A 21525-nucleotide genomic window follows, 5' to 3' on the forward strand; every position below is an offset into this window, starting at 1 on the left:
AACCTAATTTGTTGAATGAACAACCACATTTGTCCTGCTAAACCATAAAAATGTTTAAAAACATTTTCGAGAGTCAAATATTTCCCACAATGCTTTGCTTCTATGATGACCTGGCTTACGAAAAGGTCTGATCTGGGATCAGGCCGCTGTGGAAAGAGGGATCCAGAGAGAGTTGATCTGGGATCAGGCGGAGGAACGGTTCAACAGATTTCCACGTAATGCAAAAAAAATAAAGAATAAATAAATCTCATAAACATGATTGTGTACGCGACGCGGTGACAATGTAAACTCTTTTTGCGATACTAGTAAAACTTCTTGAATCTAAAAGTAAAGTAAGCTGATCCGGAATCAGGCAGTTGGAAGTTATGGATCCAAACAGCCGATCTGAGATCAGGCAGCGAGGAGAGATCCAGTGAGAGCTGATCTGGGATCAGAGGGAGCTGAGGGTTGGGTTGGACATATTCAGCTGGTTAAAGTTTTCCTGCGCTTTTCTCTGGGCGTAATTTGGACAGGGCGCGCGGGGAGCGCTAATTAATCTTCGAAAACGTTCGTCATGTTCGACTAAACACTCGCAACAACGGAACTTTCGCTAAATGCAAACTAATCGCCAGAACTATGTTTGGTTTATGCTTTCAGATTGTAACGTTAGCCATGATAACTCCAAACTAGCTTTCCTGCTAAACGCTCCGAAATGGACTCGGTTCTGAGTGTCAGTGCGAATCTCGATCTAATCGGTCCAAAATCGAATCGGATTAACGATGCTCTCTAGAAAAAAGAGTAAAAACGAAGCGTCCAAGCCAGCAGAAGTTCAGGGCAAATATGTGAAGAAAGAAACGTCCCCGCTTCTGAGAAGTGAGTAAACTTCAGTCAGTCTGTCTAACAAAACCCACTAAGTACAAAAAACGCCATTAAATAATCTGCATTCTTATAATGTTGTCATTCGTCGCTTTTTGGATTATAAATCTTTTGAAAATGAAACCTAATTTAAGTGTCTGTGTCATTATTAATTAAATGTAAAGGCTATCAACCTAATATACGTCTATTATAATCCTTAAGAGAACGTAAAAAATGATAATGTGCCATATGTTTTTACTTAATACTGTAATTTAAATGTCATGTCATATATATATATATATATATATATATATATAATTTTTTTTACAGTTTTTTACATATTCTGTAAATATTTTGTCCTACAGTTTACCCTGAATTATTTTTTCAGGATTGTCACAGCCATAACAGAGTACAGTTTTAAAAGGTTTTATGTAGTTATGTAGTACATATATTTAATGCCTCCCTCATGTTTTGTTCCAGATTTGATGCCCTCGTTTATCCGGCATCCAACATTTCTTCGGCGTGAGCCCCCGTTAGTGGAGCCAGCTCCGGCCGAGGTGTCTGGTGCAGGTCCGTATTCTTCTGGCTCTGTTGGCGATGTTAGCGGCCCCAAGAGTTTCCTGCGCAACGCACCGCCACGGACCCCCCTCGAGGTGTCACGCAGGGAGAGTCATCGGCTGTCTGCCCCACCACACCTTCATCGTGATTACTCCCCTTCCTCGCCCTCTTACATGAGCGATGCTGCTTCAGTAACGGAGAATGGAGACGGTGGCCCGTATTACTACCCTCCAGAGCCGTACTACAATAACCAACCCAGACGAGCATGCAGACCAGACCACTTTAATGAGAACTACAGGTACTATGAGCAAAATGAGCTCAACTACCCACGAAACCCAGGACAGCCCCAGACGCCCCAGCCACACAGTCGCCCACCGACAGGTGAGTAACACATCAGCCCATGTGCGTTCACACACAACCCACACAGATTCACATGCATTATAATTGGCTCCTCATGAAATAACAGACATGACTGTCTCTCTGTACTTTAAATACACTATTTATGAGACCATATGCTGATGACTGTATGGGAGCGTTCAGTCTCCTCTGTCTAAACCAGGTATTCACCCTTTTTTTGTTAACCAAACCCTTTTGACCTTAAATACTTACTTGAAGTACCTCCTGAGATTAAAATAATTTAACAGCACATTTGAATGTTCATGCTTCTTGGATGATGTCAGTTAATGGTCACCTGACATTCAGTTAACTCTCCCTGCCAGCATTTTTCTTTTAAAGTTGCCAGCCACCACCAGCGATTTTGGTGAGAAAATAATTTTTTTTTATCAAATATTAAAACTGAATAATATTCAGTACGATTATCAAAAGATAAATCAAGTAAATTGCTTCCGTCAACACCTCCAAAGCTTGCACAGACATATACCACTTCCTGGATCTACATTTTACTCCTTAAAATTATGCAGTTTTCATTTATATGCGGTCTATATAAGCCATAAAAACTCGTCTTTGGCGGGGAAGTATTGTCTTCTCAAAGACGAGATAACTCGTCAATGATGGGGAAAGAGTTAAACTTTTTACTTAGTATTTTTTTTTTTGTATTACATTTTTTTTCTATTTTAAAATTATTATTATTTATATTGGGTTGAAACAAAACAATATGAACACCCGTTATTATAGAGGTCAATATCATTTGTGAAGGCTACAGTTATTGCAGTTATTTTTTAATGATTTTTATGTTGTCTTTATTCTGCATGTATATCAGTGTGGTATAAGTTGTGTTCGGCAGTGTTTACTACAAGCCTTGAGTGAAAATGAGTGATTTGTTAGGCTCCCAAAAAGGGCAAACTTAACAGAAATCTTTGTAATCTTAAAATCAATAGACTTTATGATTATGACTGCATACACATCGCCTGTCATGACTTCATCGGTGAAGAAGAATAGTGGGCCAAAAACCGAAAGTGAATGTCAATGCTTGGAACAGTCAAACACTAAGAAGAATTGTGTCTAAACAACACAGAACTGCTGCAGCAAAGTGACAACAAACCTGAAATATTCACATTGAAGACCCTTTTTTCACAAAATATTTAAACAGACACTTTATGGAATCATTTGCCTTGAATACAGCTTAACCAGCCATGATGAGTGACATGACATTTTGCTGGTTTCTATTTTTTTAGTGTCATCATGCCTACCCTGAAATTTATTTGGTCCTAAATCCTTCATTGCATAATAAATGTATACTAAACATTTATTTGATGAACAGCTTTTGCAGTAATGTGGTTGGGTGGAATGAATGTAAGAATTGTATATTAATGGGTGATATATAAATGACATTTTTAAGTCTAGCATAAGTGTTCAAATAGTTTTTGGGACCAGTGTATATTAATGGGTGTATGAGTGAGGTGAATCTCTAATGCTATTGAGCAGGAGAAGAGATGTGAAACTGTACACCGACGTCATCACACATTCCAGCTCTGACACTCTCTCACACACAAACACACACAGTTCCCTCACAAACATATGCTCATTATTAGAGCTGAGTGATACAGCTTAAATTATGTATTGATAAATATCTTTATACACTACTGTTAATTTTTTTGTTTTTCAGAGAAGTCTCTTATGCAATTATTATAAAAAATACAGCAAAAGGGGAATTGCCAGTCTTCAGTGTCATGTGATATTTCAGAAGTCATTCTAATATGCTCTAATTTGGTAAGTAAATTGTATTTATAAAGCACATTTAAATTCAGCTTACACTTACCAAAGTGTAATCGAGCCAGTGAAGATTGGGGAAGACCTAGGCATAAGAAATTACAGTAGTCCAATCGTGATGTGAAAGGAAGTCTTGAAAGGAAAATGTTGATTTAAGTCTAGAAATGATTCTCAATTGATAATAGCTGTTTTTAACAACTGAGCTAATTAGCTTTTCAAGGCAAAGCTCAGAGTAAAAAATAACACCAACTTTTTTTTGCATGTGACTTAACATTTTGATTCAAACTGCCTAAATTATTAACTATAGAGTTTCTGGGTTTAGAGGGACCAAAAATAATTACCTCCGTTTTTTAATTATTTAGCTGGAGGAAATTATTTGCCATCCAGATTTAATGTCCTTCAGACAGTGCATAAGAGGCTGCAAAGAATGTCTAGATTCCTAATTATATTACCAATTTGAAAAATGTACAGATTAAAAAGTAATGGCCCCAGAATAGACCCTTGAGGTACCACACAAGGGAGCGAAACTGATGATGAGGAAAACTGTCCGACAGCCCCTGAAATTGTCCTGGATTTAAGATATGACTTAAACCACGATAATGCTGTATCCTTGATACCTACCCAATGTTCAAGGCATGATAAAAGGATGTCGTGATCAACTGTGTCGAAAGCAGCACTCGAATCCAATAGAATCAAAACTGCATTTTCACCACAGTCAGCAGCAAGTAGCAAAGCTTTCATCACTTTTAGCAAAGCCGTTTCAGTGCTATGATAGGTTGCAAAACCTGATTGAAAAGTTTGAAATACCAGAGTCGAATTTAAAAACGGAAGTAACTGATTGGACAAATTTTTCCATATCTTTTTAAAGAAAATGCAATTTTGAGATAGGGCGATAATTAAGACATTTTACATCAGCATTGATGCATCTAATGCAATCAATCTTTTCAATGAAAAACTTCAAAAATCTTTGTCTATAGATGATTCTGCTTTATTGGAAATTATGGGTAGTAATTATTGAATTTATAGTACTGAACAAGATTTTTGTGGTATGAGAATATTTACTGATTATATTAGAGAAGAATTTTGCTCTTTGCCTTTCTAGCTGCTTGGTGCTAAAAACATTTCTCAGTATTGTTAATGTTAAAACACTTGTGGTGCTTATATATATATATATATATATATATATATATATATATATATATATATATATATATATATATATATATATATATATATATATATATATATATATATATATATATATATATATATATATATCACTACAGAACTGTTCAGTGTTTTTTTTATATATAAATTATTTGTGATATGTTTTCCTTCCTACTTTTATAATAAACAGCATAAAACTTTTATAATAAAGCTTAAATATGATACAACTTTTTCATTTACCCTCTGCATATATTCCTTAATAAAAAAAATTCAGACAAAACATTTTTAAGTGTTTTTGAGTGATGCAAACAAGGCATTAGAACAGATTTGTAAAATGAATCTAACAAACTATAACATAATTTTGCTATTAAAGGGTTAGTTCACCCCAAAATTAGTCCATAAATTAATCGCCTTCAATGCATCCTAGATGTATATGACTTTTTTCTTTCAGATGAAATCAGAGTTATATAAAATATTATCTTTGATATTTCAAGCTGTTTAATGCCAGTCAGTGGGTGTTGCACTGCTTCAGTTCAAGAGAAGTGAAATAAAAGGCACCCATCTAAAAAAATAAATTAAGTTTAGAATATGGACATTTTTCTTACAAAAATGCATCGATTCGCTACAGGAGGCCTTTGTTCACCCCCTAGAGCTGTGTGAGACACCTTTTTATGGATGGGCGCTTTTTATTTCACTTTTGGACTGAAGGAATGCATCACCCACTGACGCAATGATAGAGCTTGAAATATCAAAGAAAATTTTTAATATAACTCTGACTGGATTCATCTGAAAGAAGAAAGTCATATACACACAGGATGCATTGAGGGTGAGCAATTTATGGGCTAATTTATCATTTTTGGGTAAACTAACCCTTTAAAATATAAACGAGAGATGAGATATTTACATTGTTACTCTTTATCTTTTTTTTGCCAGCCTTACTCAGTACATTGTTTTCTCATGTACGTTTTTGCTCAATACACATACACTTTCTGGGCTGTCATTCTCATGTAGTATTTATCATTGTGTGTGAGAATGACAGAAATGTGGATTTTTCTTGGTTGCCCTTTTCCTCACCCTACACTGATGTGTTTCTTCTGGGGTTCACCATGCAGCTGTGACTTGTTTTTTCCCCCTCTCTCTTTCATTTCATGCCACGTCCTATGTGTTCAGATTGAAAATAAATACAAAATCTCATTCTAATACACACAAAAACATTTCCTGCATACAGATCCTATAATGCTTCCCTCTGTCTTTGTTATTCTAGCAATCGGCCGTGTTCCAGCAAAGTCGGTGGGTAATCTGACGACCATGAGTGGGGAGGAAGCGGCTCTTCCTCCTGGCTGGACTGTTGATTGGACGATTCGAGGCAGAAAGTATTTCATCGATCACAACACAAACACCACTCATTGGAGCCACCCGCTGGAGAGGGAGGGGCTTCCACCGGGCTGGGAGAGGATGGAGTCAGCTGAGTGTGGAGTGTATTATGTTGACCACATCAACAAATGTGCCCAGTACAGACACCCCTGCGCACCCAGGTGAGTGACGAGACGTTCCAGTACACTCGGAGACTTTTTGGTGCCATTTTGTATCTAAAATACACATTCCAACTCTGCTTTCGCTCAGTGTTCCACGTTACGACCAGCCCCCTCCCCCGCCAGTCACCTACCAGCCCCGCCCACCAGAACGCAACCAGCCCGTACTGGTACCAGCTAACCCATATCACACAGCCGAGATCCCAGACTGGCTGCAGGTGTATGCCAGAGCCCCGCTAAAGTAAGTTTCACACACTGTCAGGCTCTAAAACTATCACCTAGACTGCAGTCTGCATCACAGATGGGCGCTTCAGTGTAGGCAGCTTCATTGATTGTAATAGTAGTGTTTTCATTTTGATGCATCAACCTACACTGCATGTGTCCAGTGTTGGCATGTTGTAACTGTAGTTTACTAGTTGCATTAATATAGAATTTAGCTGATGTGCAGTCACAGGTATGCAGCTGTGTATATGAGCTATTTTGGGGGGACTTAAAACAAAACTCTTCTAATTATATATTTATAATGTATTAGTATTTTGAGTTTTATATATATAAATGAAGTTACATATACATATACAGTGTTATTTTAGTATTATTACTATACTTTTATTATTATAGTAAGTATTAGTATTTTGAATGGACTTTTATTTTTATATTTTGTATTTGTTTCTTATTTCTATTTAGCTTTTATTAAAATTTTCATTTACATTTGTTACGTTTTTTGTTTTGTTTTTTTGTCTCTGTGAAGTATCCTTGATTGTTAAATAGGTTTTATCCATTTTGTTTATTGATAGTTTTCATGAAATTATGTAGATATTTTTCTACGATTTTAAGTCTTGGTTTAGCTGCTTTTCCAGTCTGAACATCTGAAAATTACCCCAAATCCTTGGACAAGAGACCAGTGCTTTGAGACTAGCCACCTATGTTTTTTCAGAGGGGACATCAGCCAGAAGATTTCTTGATTGAAAGTTTTTTTTTCATTGGCTGTTTCCTGGAAGCCATCAGAGGCTGTAAACTGGCTATAATGAAGGACAATAAGGGCCAATGCCATTAACCTTCAGTCATATTAGTGTGTGTTTGTGCTTTGTCTCAGGTATGACCACATCCTGAAGTGGGAACTCTTCCAGTTAATAGATCTGGACACGTATCAGGGGATGCTGAAGCTGCTCTTCATGAAGGAGCTGGAGTGCATCGTTAAATCCTATGAAGCATATCGACAAGCGCTGCTCAGCGAACTCGACACTTGCAAACAGTGGCAGCAGTGGTATGCCCAACAACCTGCCAAAAACTTCCCTGCTAACATGTGACTTGTATAAGACATACCCAAAGTCCATCATTATCAGTGCCTTATCTGCTATTGCATACTCTCATTTATTCCCTCAAACGGCTCCAAATATAAGCCCAAAGAGAGACACCACATAAAGCCTGTTGGGAACTTATATATAGCTGATCAGCCATAATACGAGTCTATTCTTGGTTTGACTGTGTTATGAATGTGTTTGCCCATGTTGAAAGTGTTTCTTTGTGCATGTCAGGACTGTCAGGACTCATTCCTTCTGCATTGTGTTTTTTTGGACAAACACAACTATAAGATATCATTGTTTTCATGTTTAATCAGACTCATATTTTCAATTATAGTTTTGCTTTTTGGGTGAATTTCATCTAAAAAATAAATAATAATTATACAGATCACATTTCACCTCAAAAAAATCTATATATAGAATTTATACTGTAGTTTGCATAAAGAAATTGTAGATGGTTTTACATCAAATACAATCATGATGTATACTGTATTTTGAGTATAAGTCGCATCAGTCCAAAAATACCTCACGACGAGGAAAAACATATATAAGTCGCACTGGACTATAAGTCGCATTTATTTAGAACCAAGAGAAAACATTACCGTCTACAGCCGCGAGAGGGCGCTATATGCTGCTTAGTGTAGGCTTCAGGAGCAGTGAGAGGCATAGAGCGCCCTCTGGCGGCTGGAGATGGTAATGTTTTCTCTTGGTTCATTTCTCTCGGTTCATGTCAAATTAATTTTGATAAGTCGCACCTGACTGACTATAAGTCGCAGGACCAGCCAAACTATGAAAAAAAGTGTGACTTATTGTCCGGAAAAAACGTTACTTTACAATTATAAAAAAAAAAAGCAAAAATCATAGTTTTGCCTTACAGTAATACTTTTTTTCGCATTATTTATATTTATAATGAAAGTAATGCAATAATCTACATGGTGCTTTATTTTCTTATAAACTATATGTTTTTGTTTCTTGTGATTTCTGGCATGGTGAAATAAGACTTGGGCATTTCTTTGAGGTTCATCCTTTAAGGTTTGGTGGATTCCTTTTTTTTTTTTTTAAGGAATTTGCTGCTTATATTTAAAGGTGAATATTTCCCTTTGTATGAAGTGTTTGAGCCTACGGCATTTGTTTTTAGTTTTGCCTTTATTTTTCAGTTATAATGACTGTAAAATCTATTTTGAGCATCAACACTAAATAAACCAGGACCTTGTATTGTGTGTGTGTGTGTGTGTGTGTGTGTGTGTGTGAGAGAGAGAGAGAGAGACATTATCAAAATGTTACTGTTCGAAAAGCCAATCCTTAGTAGCATCGAAAGGAATCATCTAGGGCCTCAATTCTTAAATTCCATGGATTTCTTCCTACATTAAAAGTGAGGGGGGAAAATGTGAGATTCATAAAAGCAAAAACTGCCATGAAAAATTGTAGCATACTAACTTTTGCGCTCATGCCAGTAACTTTGTTTTATTAGCTCATATCAGATTAAAATGTGTTTGGTTAATGCTTGTGATAGACTATGGGTTTCCATAAAGACAGAGGTCCTCATTTATAAAGATGTATGTAGATTGATTCTTAATGTGAATATACAACAGTTTCTGGAAAGTTGCTGTGATTTCTAAATTGTCTATAAGCACAACATTTTTTCCTAAATACATCAATAACAGTTTGTCTTCAATGGATTCAACTCCATCAACAGAACCCCCACAAATATCCCTTTATTGTTTAAAAGAAGTCTTTATAAATGTGACCGCATCATGAACATTAGCTGGATACATTTTAGCCTGATATGAGCTAACGAAACTAAATTTATGATACTATAAACGTCAGATTATCTTGTGATTTTCTGTTATGGAAACACTTGGCAAATGCAAATAGCCCATGAGCTCTACTGTGATTACCAATGAGTTTGTTTCAGTTTTTATGCCTCTGAAACTGGACAATGATACCACCCCAATTATGATGGGATGGAAGGTGAAATCACTGCAACACATGGTTCGACCCATGATAATGACTAATACTTGTGTTTTTAAACATTTAGTGTTTTATTCCCTTATAAATAGCACTGAACTCAACATACGACATCCATTACAAAATAAGAACAGACTGCTTTCATGTGAGTGTCAAGAGAGAGTATCAGTATTTACAGTGAGAAGATGGCAAAATGGTGAACTGTCAGAACTAATACTGTGATCTTCTAATGCAGGCGCAAGTGACACAGTCAGACTGAATCGTTTGAGACTCTTATCAGTCAGATTCTCCACACCAGCGTCTTCGCTGTCTGACCCTGGGCCTGAACTGTAGGTGCAGGATGTTGATGTAATGTGTGATTGTAGTGATATGTTGCTGCTGTAGTGCCGAACAGTCTCTCGTCTCTTTCTCTCTCCGACTGTATGCTCCACTGTCACTGTCCACGGTGCGTCTGTGTGAAGCCATGGTGGGTCAGTTTTGTTTCTTGTCCTGCTCAGGCTGATGGTCAGTCTGGTGTCCAGGAAAGGCGTGATTACACAACTGCCTGTGGTTTGCCGCTACACTGTACAGCTTATACAGAGCCTGAGGGAGCCAACAGAAAGATATGACATGTTAACGTGAGATCTCTCTTGATATTTGTTAGATGTTGTGAAATTGTGTTTATGTCTAAATAGTAAGTTCAGGTGTGTGCAGGTGCAGTAAAGCCCATCTTACCTCATTAGTGCTTCCCTAAAACAAAGAAATGAGGAATACAGTTAACAGATTTGTGGTTAAAATGTGACCTAATTTTATCATGTTAATCTTAATTTTATATTATACACATACACACAAACATATATATATATATATATATATATATATATATATATGAACTTTTAATTCATCAAAGATTTTACAGTTTTATTTCTTATCTATATTTCGAAGAGTTTCAAAGAGTACTGAGGGGTTTGTTCATGCATCATTTAACTAAAAACATTTTGATCCACAAAAACATGGTGATCAAAATATACACTTAAAACACTTATGTAAATGAAAAAGTTGTTATATATATATATATATATATATATATATATATATATATATATATATATATATATATAACAACTTTTTCATTTACATAAGTGTTTTAAGAATGATTCATTGCTAAATAAAAGTATTAATCTCTTTAGTAAAAAAATCTTACTGACCCCAAATCTTTGAATGGTAGTGTATATTGATGGCATATATAATAATAATAATATATATATATATATATACACACACACACACACACCATTATACATTTTATAAATTAGGAAATTTATTTTATTTACTTTATGAATTATTATTATTATATATGCCATGTATATACACTACCATTCAAAGATTTGGGGTCAGTAAGATTTTTTACTAAAGAGATTAATACTTTTATTTAGCAATGAATCACTGAAATTGCTTGAAAAGTGACAGTAAATATTTAAATACAGTAAATAAAAAATAATTTATTTCAAACAGATGCTATTTTTTGTTGTTGTTGTTTTTTTACTTTACATTCGTCAAAGAATCCTGAAAAAAATTCTTTACGGTTTACACAAAACTATTAAGCAGCACAACATCAATATTGATAATAATATAAAGCATTTCTTAAGCACGAATTCAGCATATTATAAAATTATTTCTGAAGGATAGTGTGACACTGAAGACTGAAGTAATGGCTGCTGAAAATTCTAAACATCTAAATGTATATTTGTTTTTAAAGTTCAGTAAGTTTTTATTTCCTCTTACTTCCTCTTTGAACTGTTGCCGTCTGGTCAGCACTACAGAGCACTGAGCACCACAACGGCCAGGCATGAGAACAGTTTCTTCCCTCAGACAATCCATCTCAAGAACAGTTAACTTTACAATAAACATGTATACATTTATTTATTTAACACACCATGCTCCTTATTTACATTTCCTTGCACCTGTACACACAAATACCATCTAATGTCTATTTTGTATATTATGCTTTTCTACAAAAATGTGTTGTATATTGCTATTTCCTCTTATTTATTCTGTTTTTATTGTCTGTTGCCGTCATTCTGTTTGTGCTGTGGAAGCTTCTGTCACCATAAACATGCCTAGCTAGCAATCAAGCTCTTTCTGATTCTGATTCTGAAATGTTGTGTTTTACCTGATCCCACAGCGCTCCGGCCACCTGGTCAATGACGGCGCCCAGTTCTCTGTATTCTCCTGAGTATCGGATGTACGCCCAGGTGCACAGAGTGATGAGAGCGAAGCCCAACACCATGTTGCAGATGCTTGCGATGATGTCAACACCCACGAACCCCGTGATCCCTGCGGCCACGTACATCACAAAGATCACCACGAACAGCGTTGCGGGTGTTCGTGCCGCGTGGAAGATGTTCTTGGAGTCATTGTGTTTGATGTACTGCACAAACAGCTCATCGATCTCCGCCTCCAGCTGCTGCAGGTAACGCCGGCTGAACTCCTCCCCACCCATTTTCTTCACGCTACGGAACAACATCAACGCCTCCTCACGGATGTTCAAGTGACGCGCCTGCAGCTCGCTCGGTGCAAGGAAAGGCCGATCTCCTCCGCTCACCTGGGCCGTAAAACAAATTTGACGAAGACGAGTCACACTTACACCATGAGAAATCAGCTGTTTATAGTAGTCACACTCACCTCCTCCATCTTCTTGTTGTATAGATCTTTAGCTGCAGCCACTGCGGCCAGATTATTTGCTTCCGCTGTGGCCTGTGCACACAAACACACCCTAACCCGGTCATACTGTATGATGCTATTAGCTCTTGGGTGCATTTACTGTGTGTCAGGCTGTGGATGTGCAACGTGTGTGCTAAAGGTCAACAGGTCATACCTGTAACATGGATTTTGGATGTGGCAGCTCCTCTCCCTGGTAAATCTTGATATATGCCTAAAATCATAAACGGCTGCTCAGTTCACTCCAAGAATTCCAAATATCAAATTGTACTGTAATAATTATAAACTACATGAAATGATTTTTATATTTTTTATTTTTCATTATTATTATTGGATATATTGTGACCATATTGGTTGTTGGTTGAAGATTTTTAATTTACTGATCTCATCTGATATTTCCTCTGTTTTTACAATTAGATTATCTCTCACTCATTTAACACTGTTAAATATAATGTTTAGCAAATCTTAAAATATCAATTTTTCAAGCTGTACTATACTTTATACAGTAAAGCCATAATGTTTTGATGCCTAAATTCACTTTAAATAATTAATTTGAATTTTACACAATGTCACAAAAATCTACTTCCCTTAATTTTTTATGGTTCTTCTGTAATTCTGTGATGCTAATTATTCTATCCTATTTATTTTCCACATAGCACCAATATTTTGGTAAATATTTAGGTCAGGTCAATTTAAGAACCTCTTGCATTAATTATGAAACATTGGTTTAGCACAGATATGTTTTTGTACTATTTTACATGTTTTTTTTACATTCTGGAATATTCTAGGGCTTACTGAATTCCAGGACTAGTTATAAAAGCTTACTTTTCTGAGTTTTAGATAACTCGCTTTTGGTAGCTGTTTAATTGTTGTTAGCTTAGTATTATGCATGTACCATGTAATTTTTATGCATAAGTAATAACAGGTTAGCTTGTATAAGTTATCAATTTTTTTTATTTTATGAACACTGTTGTGATAGACAAAACATAAAATATTACTATAGGCCTGTTATTAATAAAATTTTAATGCTGGTGCATTCTCAATAAACAAGTTTGTTGGTTAATTCATTTTGTATTCCTAGTAGTGATTTTACCTCAAACAAACTATTACCTTGAAGTACTCCAGAAGTCCACGGCAGGTGATTTTGCTTCCGTTTATCTCCTTTACATCCAGATTTTTGGGGCTTAGTAACCACAGAACAAGCACTTGTAGATTATTGATAAACTCTTGATCGATCTCTGAAACACATGATCGGAAACAGGTGTCTTTGTACACTGTTTTTGTACTTCACAGTCTAAGGACACCAAAGCTTCTACTGATTAGCGGACATCTGTAGACATACCCTTCAATCTGCCGTCAAAGTGTGGGTTTGTGGCCACCTTGAGTCCCGGGTGTGGCATGAGGAAGCAGGAGACGTTGGTGAAGCAGGAATGGATGTGTTTCCTCACGTTCTGCAGCTCCTCATGTTGATTCTCTGAGATCTACACATAAACACATTGAGGTGGTTCTATTTGAATGATTTTAGGATTTTCATTTTAGCTCTTCCAAATTTCCTTATATTAACCTACTGACCTTCAATCTTTTCTCCAGAAATTTCATTCCTCCTTCCTGTCCATAGGGAAACTCATATGGAAAGCTCCAGTCCCGCACCAGAAAGATCATTGACTAATGAAATAACACATACCACATAAGTAGTGATGGTCATTTATACTAATGTAATGACAGAGCATTTCATAATGACACTTTTAGTGAAGAACAGTCTGTTTCAGAATGAAACTACAAAAAGCAAACAGATTTATTTATTTTTTTATACCTGAAATGGTTTGAGGAATGTTTCTTCCATGGCCAGTCTGCCGTATTCAGTGAAAAGCTATAACGGTCAACGAAAATAAAAGCACAGATTTTTTTTTTTTAAACAAACACATTTTATTATAGTCATCCATTTTTGCTGTTTCACAGTACAACAACAAAAAAAAACTGCACTCTATATAAATGTCCTTTCAAAATATTTATTCATTTCATACCTGTTGCCTTTCTGTTTAATATTCAAAAAATCGTGGCGTACAAGCTTTTCAATTTTATTTAATTACAAGAATAAACCTGGAATTGCCTTTCATATTTTATTAATATATTTTTTATTTGTTTATATTATCTTTATGTAATTACACAGCACTTTTTGGTACACTCAAAGCACTTTTATAGTGCTTTATGAAAACATTTTAATAGTATTGAATCTCATAAAACTCATTTAAAAGTCTGATAAGATAACTACTACAGTATAACAGCATTGCAGGTGGTAAAATGAGTGCCACTTTACCTGCAGATGCTGAAGATCATCTTCCTGAACATTCTGAGATATGTTATACACCTTAAAAACAAAAGATGACATCAAGGTCCTATTCAATATCACTGAAAACATGGTCACTGTTTTCTTTTGTGTGCTACCTGCATAGAGCTGATCATGGTACTGAGGGCAAATACAGTAGCTGAGTCACGGAGAGTGGACTGGCTGTCAAAGGTCCCCTGAGTATCCATCAGCAGCACTGCCGCCTAAAGGAAAAACGGCAAAATGCATTTCTACCACAATGTTTAGTCGAGCTTTGTTTCATTTTCACATTCAGGGCTGCGTTACAGTCTCTGTCTTACACAAATATGTTAGATTATAGTTTCACTCAAGTCACGAGAATGAATATACGCTTCTATCACATTTGCAAATATATGAAATAGGAAAGTTATTTTTAATTGTAATAATATTTCACAGTATTACTGTTTTACCATATTTTTAATTAAATCAATGCAGCTATGATAAGCATCTTTCCTTAGTGAGACTTCTTTATGTTACCTTGCTACCATCTGGTTTGTCCACCAGGAAGACTTCACTCCAAATCTGAATGCCAGTGGTCTCCCGCTCTGACCCTCCTCTCCATGAGAATCCCGTCAGCGGCTCGTCCGGGTCTCCCAGCCACTCATCACTGGCCTGAATGCAAACACACATATTACAGATTACACAAACTTAAAACAAGAAACTGATCGTGATTTGGAACTAGTCTGAGAGCAATAATACAACTCTGAATTATAGCCAATCTCACCTGGCTGTACATGTAACGCAGCATGAAGTCCATGAGGAAGGATTTGCCCTTGCGGAAGGCTCCTGCCACAGAGATGGCCACTACCTCTCTGTCTCTGACCTCTTCAGTCAGCAGGATCTTACTGAGCGCAGCCTCGTCCAGCTCAAACGTGTGGTCGTCTTTCACCACCAACACCTGCACGGGACGTGCCCGTCCATCTGTCTCCTCCTCCTCTGAGCTCCAGTCATACACGTTTTTATCCACGAAAGACCCTGAACACAACCACATTTGAATGTTATTTCTACAGTTGCAACGACTGCCACAGTGGTAACTTGTAACCATAAATATAATCTTCAGCAAGGTATGCAAACCGCAAACAAAAGAGTACTGTAAAGTACTGTTAATGTTTTTAAACCTGCTGGTTTTAAATGCAGTGCTCTATATGGATCATAATGTATGAGTTGTACTGATACCTCAATATCAAATGACCAACTGTCGTCCAGTGTTATTTTAGTGTTATTTATAGAATATTTTATATTAATATTTTGAATTTGCTTTACATTTTAATATAATTTTTGGTCATTTTGATATGTCTTTGTCATTTTATTATTATTATTATTATTATTATTCATACATTTTGATTTCAGTTAATATTTTTAACCTATTTCCATTTTTCTAATTCTTTATTTTTGTGTAATATATATATATATATATATATATATATAATTTCAACTTTTTTAACTAACACAAATGTTTTTAATAGTTAGGTTCAGTTAAAAATAATAACTCTGGTTGGGTGTGTGTGGGAAACAATTTTTTTTCTGAATTAATGGAGCATTAATGCCACATTATGCTTAAGATAATCATCTATTTGACATCAAATGAGGGTTAAATCCACATCAGAGACAAGGGATCATAAGACAAATGTTGTGGAAAAATATTTTAGTTGCAAAGATTCTAGATCAAATCTCTCTTTTCTTCATCTAGCATTCTCCTGGGAGAAACTGTGGAGTCATGTTTTAGTTAGGCTTAATGCAGCAGACAATCCTAATGGAGCTTTAGTGATGATCTTATAACACCTGTCCTCAAGGCTAGTCTGATGTGGCTCATAGAGATGTTTTAATGGTTTAGAGGTCCTGAAGTACATCTCAGACCTAATTTTAAAACAAAACTGGTGGTCAAACAATATACCAGCTAGTAACCTAATGGTTAATGGGTCTTTAAGCATGATATAAGTATATGAACTAGTGAAACACCAGGTTGCTCTGGTTGATCTGCCCTCAAACTGATGCATTTGTCAAGAATTTCTTAAATGCAACTGAACAGTAATGGATATTGACAGGGGAATTACAACATTTCTAACGTTAGATATTTTTAGCCAGGGCTAATTCAACTTATATGGATGTTATGAAGCTGTTCACAGCATTGCATTTACACTTCTGCCATTGGCTAGCACCAAAGCAACACCAATACTGTCCCAACACTGTAAATTATTTACATTCAAATTACCTTGTAGAGCTCTCTATCTCTCCTGTTCTCTCCCTCTTGCTATCTACCAGGTCATATTCACCTGGTCAGGGTTGTTAAGAGCAGCAAACATTCATATGGCTACCATGTATATTATATAAACCAGCATCTCCATGCAGGCCTGTGGCAGATGTAGAGAGCTCTGCTTATGTGGGTCACTGACTGGCATCAATGCACACCACTTCACACACAGTTTGATCACTTCTTATTTGAACCACTGCAAAGAAGAAAAACTGTGACGTGTGATCTAATAAATTCAACTGAAACATCACTCTCAATAACACAAATATGTTTCATTTAAAAAATGATTAAGTATATTATTGACTGAGATTTGTGAGAAATGGGTGGGTGCATTTTACAAACGAGTACCAATTTGTGTTTCCACAGACATTAGGCCTACAATAGCGCAAATGTTACATTGCTTTTAAATATAGCCAGCCTATTACTGCAGTAAAATAGCTGTCATCACAGACACACGCACAGATACAGGGCTGTGGTCCGGAGCAAATCAGCTGATTTGGGCAGGGGAAAAGCATTGTTTTGTTTGTGTTTATTTGTGTGTGTTCCTTAAGATTCAGACAGAATGTCTATGTAACAGCATCCTCATGATTTACAGAATCGCACAATAACCCGTCTCGTAGTGTGTCTCACGTCCAGATGGTTTATTATATTAAATATGGACTTACCCCAGCTGTCTCTGTCCTTTTTGTCTCGTGCCATGTCGCACTGGGTGTTTCGTTCTGTATTCGGGTCGACTCGGTTCTAAACAGCGATCATTAGACGAATGCGATGCTGGAAATCAGCAGCCAGAGATGGAGGCTCATTCTCATCTGAAATGAGTGTGTAGCGCATCATTAGATCGCGCAGTGGCGCTGTGGGACGCTCGGGTGTAGACATCTATAATGTAATGACTTAAAGGGATACTCCACCACAAAATTACAATTTTTGTCATTAAACGCCAAACTCGTAAAAGCTTCGGAACACAATTTAAGATTTTTTGGATGAAAACCGAAAGGCCTGTGACTGTCCCATTAAATGCCAAGTAAATTACACTGTCAAGGTCCAGAAAAGTATGAAAAGCAGAATAGTCCATCTGCAGTCAGTGGTTCAACCTTAATGTTATAGCTGGGGGCGTGGCGAGGGTGGAGTCGGCGTGGGGGAAAACACAGCGAACATCGTGTGTATTTGAATGACAAAAATGCACATATTGAGCGCTCATTCCCAGAGACACGTAGAACAATTGTAGTCTCTTTTAACTTTAATATTCATATACACTAGTCCATATCGATATTTGATTCATTGTACAGCCCTACTGTAGACGTATTTATTAAAAAATAGCCAAATTCCATGACGTTCTGCTTTGTGTAGCCAGTTCCATTTTTGACTGGATTCCGCGATTCAATCGTTTCGTAAACACAGACGGGGTGAATTTATGAATGAAAGTGTGAAAGTTCTGACACAAAACGAAGTTGTTATGTATCCTCATGCTTTTTTAAGTGGCTATACGGAAATCCTTGGCCTTTTCTAGTGGGTAACGGCGAATCACATAAATCACACCTCTTTGCAGATGCGTTTTCATGCAAGTTTAGGTTCGACACTAGGCTACATAGTTTTGCTTAAGGTAGAATGATAAGGCAAATTATATATGCATGCCACTTTCTGAAACAACCTTACACAGTTTTGATAAGGTTAATAATGAACACAATGTTAACGTAGCCTGCCTGTGATGAAATGCCCACTACACATACACACATGCTTAGTCTTGGGATTCCATAACTTCCCCTTGATCATCCTCACAATTTATTGCTTGTAGCCATTTTGTCCTCCTTTCCGGTTCTGTATGTTTATTAGGAAGTATGTAGAACTTCAATTCATAATTTGTTAGTTTATTGGAGGTACAGAAAACGACACAGCAACTCTTCGGCATTATTGTCCCATGTATTTCAATTGTCGCCAAGGCAATGTTTTCCCCCACGGGCTAAATTCACATCACTTGACGGGGAGTTCCTGGGGGCGTTCCCAGAACGTCTGTATGTATGTGAAGAAATTTTTTTTATGACTTTTTTGAGAATATTTTGACATGGGTGTAAGTGATTAATCCATACATGCCAACCCTCACGATTTTTCCAGGAGACTCCCGAATTTCAAAGCCCCTCCCGAAAATCTCCCGGGCCGACCTTTCTCCCGAATTTCTCCCGATTTTCCACCCGGACAACAATATTGCTACACCATCCATCACTGGGCGCCGTTTCAGACCGAACAATAATAAAGGTTACACCTCGAAATCAAGCGCGCCAAATTCAGAACGGAAAAAGAAGCAGAAGAAGAAGGGGAAAAGGAAGAAAGAAGAGACATGGCGAATAAAAAGAGAAAATATGCCTGCAAATTCCTAACTGAATGGAAAAAAGAATTCACGTTCATCCAGGACAGCTCGAAGGGGAAGGGATATGCTGCCTGCAAATTTTGTAGCAATGCAATGCAGCACCGGTCACAGTCCAGTATTTTTGGCCATCTTTCCAAAGGTAGACCCGATGGTGTTATTTATGCAGAGACAAAGATGGCTATAATATGTATGTATAAATTATGTACAAATAAATGAATTATATTCTTCTTTACGTTTGTTTAGATATGAGGGCCCCCCCCCCCTTTTTTTTGAATATCTCCCTAATTCTGAGGTCTCAAGGTTGGCAAGTATGGATTAATGACAAACTTTTCATTTTGGGGTGGAGTAACCCTTTAACTGTAATGGGCGTGGCTTAGAGACCGTTCTTGTTTGCAATTGGTTAGGTAATAGTCATATTTTAACTTTTTATTGAATTACTTCAATTCTGTGTTTTTATTGTTCTCAGTGGCATTATTTTGGATTAAATCATCATCCAGACCTCTGCTGAAGTTAAACATAATTATATATACATGTAAGATAAATTCATAATAATAGATTGATAATAGTATATTTGTTTTTAATCGTACAAATGTCTCCAAAAATACATACACAGATATATAATACTGATATTATAATACTGATTTTATGTTAATTTAATATCTGTATTCACTCGGACGGCGAATTTGCAAGTAACTGTATACGGTTTGGTCTCATAATTTTTTTAAAATAGTAATATTCATACGCTTACACATGAAAAATCCTAACACCAGTTATTGTTTTAGTTATTTATTTTTCACTTTAACTATTGGCTGTAACTTTTGTCTAACCAGATACTACTTTGGTGGCATTATTGCTCACATAATGCACAGTGAAATTCAGTGAGTGAATTAAAGTGAAAGAGATAATGTGCAATGCTTTAACACTGTGTTTGCTTTTATATATTATGTTTGCTTTTCTGTGTGTGTTTGTGTGTGTATGTGTGTGTGTGTGTGTGTGTGTGTGCGCGCGCGCGCGTGAGTGAGTGAGTGAGGTCTGGTGAACTGTTTTCAGTTGAAATTAGTTTGCGCTTCTCTCTGTTCCTGTTTGGATGGTTATTTCGACGCAAAATGAACGTCAGCATTTAGGGACAAAATTTAAATCTTCATGAGCTCCTAGGACTAAGATTAATCGCGCAAATGGTAAAGTTTCTGAATTGAAGTTATTTTGTGTTGTATTTTGACGCTGTCGATAGCATTAGCATTAGCTTCGGCTGATCTAACGTTACTAGAGCCAAGGGATCACAAAACAATCACCAGATAAATGTAACTATATCTGTAAAAACTGGATTATGCCTTTATGAACATCGTTGTGTGTTTATATTTTGTCTTTAAAAATGAAGTTTAACTGAAGTGATTATGTGAGATTAGTTAGCAGAAATTAGCTGAGTTAGCTCTACACACGGAGATTCAGACAGAAAATGAACTTTAATTATTAAAACATAAAAATAACCCTCTTTCTTACAGTGAGGGGGAAACTTTAAAAACAAACCACATGTTTTTTACAGTAAACACTTCCTGACACCCGTCAATAATTTTGACGTGTCACATGTGGTACAAATGAATGTTCAGCTTAAAATCTCCAATATTGTATTTAAAAATATAATTGTTTTTAAAATGTAGAAACATCTGCACCAATTACACTATTAAAAGCAGGTATAGTTTGCTAACAGATGTATTTGTTGGAAAAGTCTTTATAAAAAGTCTATCTATCTTATCTGTTTGTCTGTCTGTCTTTCTAACGGTTTGTCTGTCAGTTTTAAGCTTTGCTGTTATTAATCACATTATGCTCTGGTTTCTGTTATTTTTCAGGGGGATGTGGACTGCAGGTCTGTTGTAAAACTGAATCTGGGTCATTAAAGTTATAATTCCTCCAGTCCGACAGCATGGATCCCCTGGGCCGGTCCGGAGGGGAGATTCAGCGCAGAAACCCACAGCATGACTTTGAGCTGATCCAGAGAGTTGGCAGCGGGACCTATGGAGATGTGTATAAGGTACTGGTCCCATTATACAATAGAGTCATGAGACAACTCTATTATATATCTCCTTTAGTGCATACAGTAACATGGTAATGGAGATATATGTGTTTATATATGTGTGTATATATATGTATATATATATATATATATATATATATATATATATACATTTATTCATTTAGCAGACGCTTTTATCTAAAGCGACTTACAAATGAGGACAGTGGAAGCAATCAAAAACAACAAAAAGAGCAATAATATATAAGTGCTATAACAAGTCTCAGTTAGGTTAACACAGCATGGGCTT

General features: G+C 36.4%; 3 protein-coding genes across 6 annotated transcripts in view; 2 read left to right on the top strand and 1 right to left on the bottom strand.

The window, feature by feature from the left end:
- The first annotated feature begins 437 nt into the window (after positions 1-437).
- Positions 438-8044, top strand: LOC132110501 (protein salvador homolog 1-like). Its single transcript, XM_059517158.1, has 5 exons — positions 438-852; positions 1315-1773; positions 5993-6263; positions 6352-6501; positions 7354-8044. The coding sequence occupies exons 1-5, from the start codon at positions 759-761 to the stop codon at positions 7565-7567; spliced, it is 1188 nt and encodes a 395-aa protein (XP_059373141.1). The 5' UTR covers positions 438-758; the 3' UTR covers positions 7568-8044.
- Positions 8045-9579: 1535 nt separating this feature from the next.
- On the bottom strand, positions 9580-17683 carry LOC132110500 (atlastin-1-like). Its single transcript, XM_059517157.1, has 14 exons — positions 17511-17683; positions 15319-15569; positions 15072-15206; positions 14675-14779; positions 14547-14597; positions 14043-14099; positions 13802-13894; positions 13572-13710; positions 13340-13467; positions 12387-12443; positions 12194-12265; positions 11682-12113; positions 10244-10258; positions 9580-10111 (listed from the first exon to the last, which is right to left on the bottom strand). Exons 1-14 carry the CDS (start codon positions 17542-17544, stop codon positions 10001-10003), a joined length of 1680 nt encoding a protein of 559 aa, XP_059373140.1. The 5' UTR covers positions 17545-17683; the 3' UTR covers positions 9580-10000.
- Positions 17684-20187: 2504 nt separating this feature from the next.
- LOC132110502 (mitogen-activated protein kinase kinase kinase kinase 5-like) overlaps positions 20188-21525 on the top strand; it is a 35998-nt gene continuing 34660 nt past the window's right edge. For all 4 annotated transcript variants that reach the window (XM_059517159.1, XM_059517160.1, XM_059517162.1 and 1 more), the window contains exons 1-2: positions 20188-20385; positions 21055-21236. In XM_059517159.1, the coding sequence (XP_059373142.1) occupies positions 21129-21236 (108 nt within the window). In that variant the 5' untranslated portion in view covers positions 20188-20385; positions 21055-21128. The remainder of the gene's footprint in view (positions 20386-21054; positions 21237-21525) is intronic.

Source organism: Carassius carassius, chromosome 30, assembly GCF_963082965.1.
Source record: "Carassius carassius chromosome 30, fCarCar2.1, whole genome shotgun sequence".
In the NCBI taxonomy this organism is placed as follows: domain Eukaryota; kingdom Metazoa; phylum Chordata; class Actinopteri; order Cypriniformes; family Cyprinidae; genus Carassius; species Carassius carassius.

Excerpts from the sequence above, each read along its gene's own strand:
- LOC132110501 (XM_059517158.1), top strand. The coding sequence starts at position 759 with ATGCTCTCTAGAAAAAAGAGTAAAAACGAAGCGTCCAAGCCAGCAGAA. Across the intron at positions 1,774-5,992 it reads ACACAGTCGCCCACCGACAG|CAATCGGCCGTGTTCCAGCA; the intron begins GTGAGTAACACA and ends TTGTTATTCTAG. Across the intron at positions 6,502-7,353 it reads TATGCCAGAGCCCCGCTAAA|GTATGACCACATCCTGAAGT; the intron begins GTAAGTTTCACA and ends GCTTTGTCTCAG.
- LOC132110500 (XM_059517157.1), bottom strand. The coding sequence starts at position 17,544 with ATGGCACGAGACAAAAAGGACAGAGACAGCTGGG. Across the intron at positions 13,468-13,571 it reads CTTTGACGGCAGATTGAAGG|AGATCGATCAAGAGTTTATC; the intron begins GTATGTCTACAG and ends CATGTGTTTCAG. Across the intron at positions 12,114-12,193 it reads ACAACAAGAAGATGGAGGAG|GTGAGCGGAGGAGATCGGCC; the intron begins GTGAGTGTGACT and ends TTTACGGCCCAG.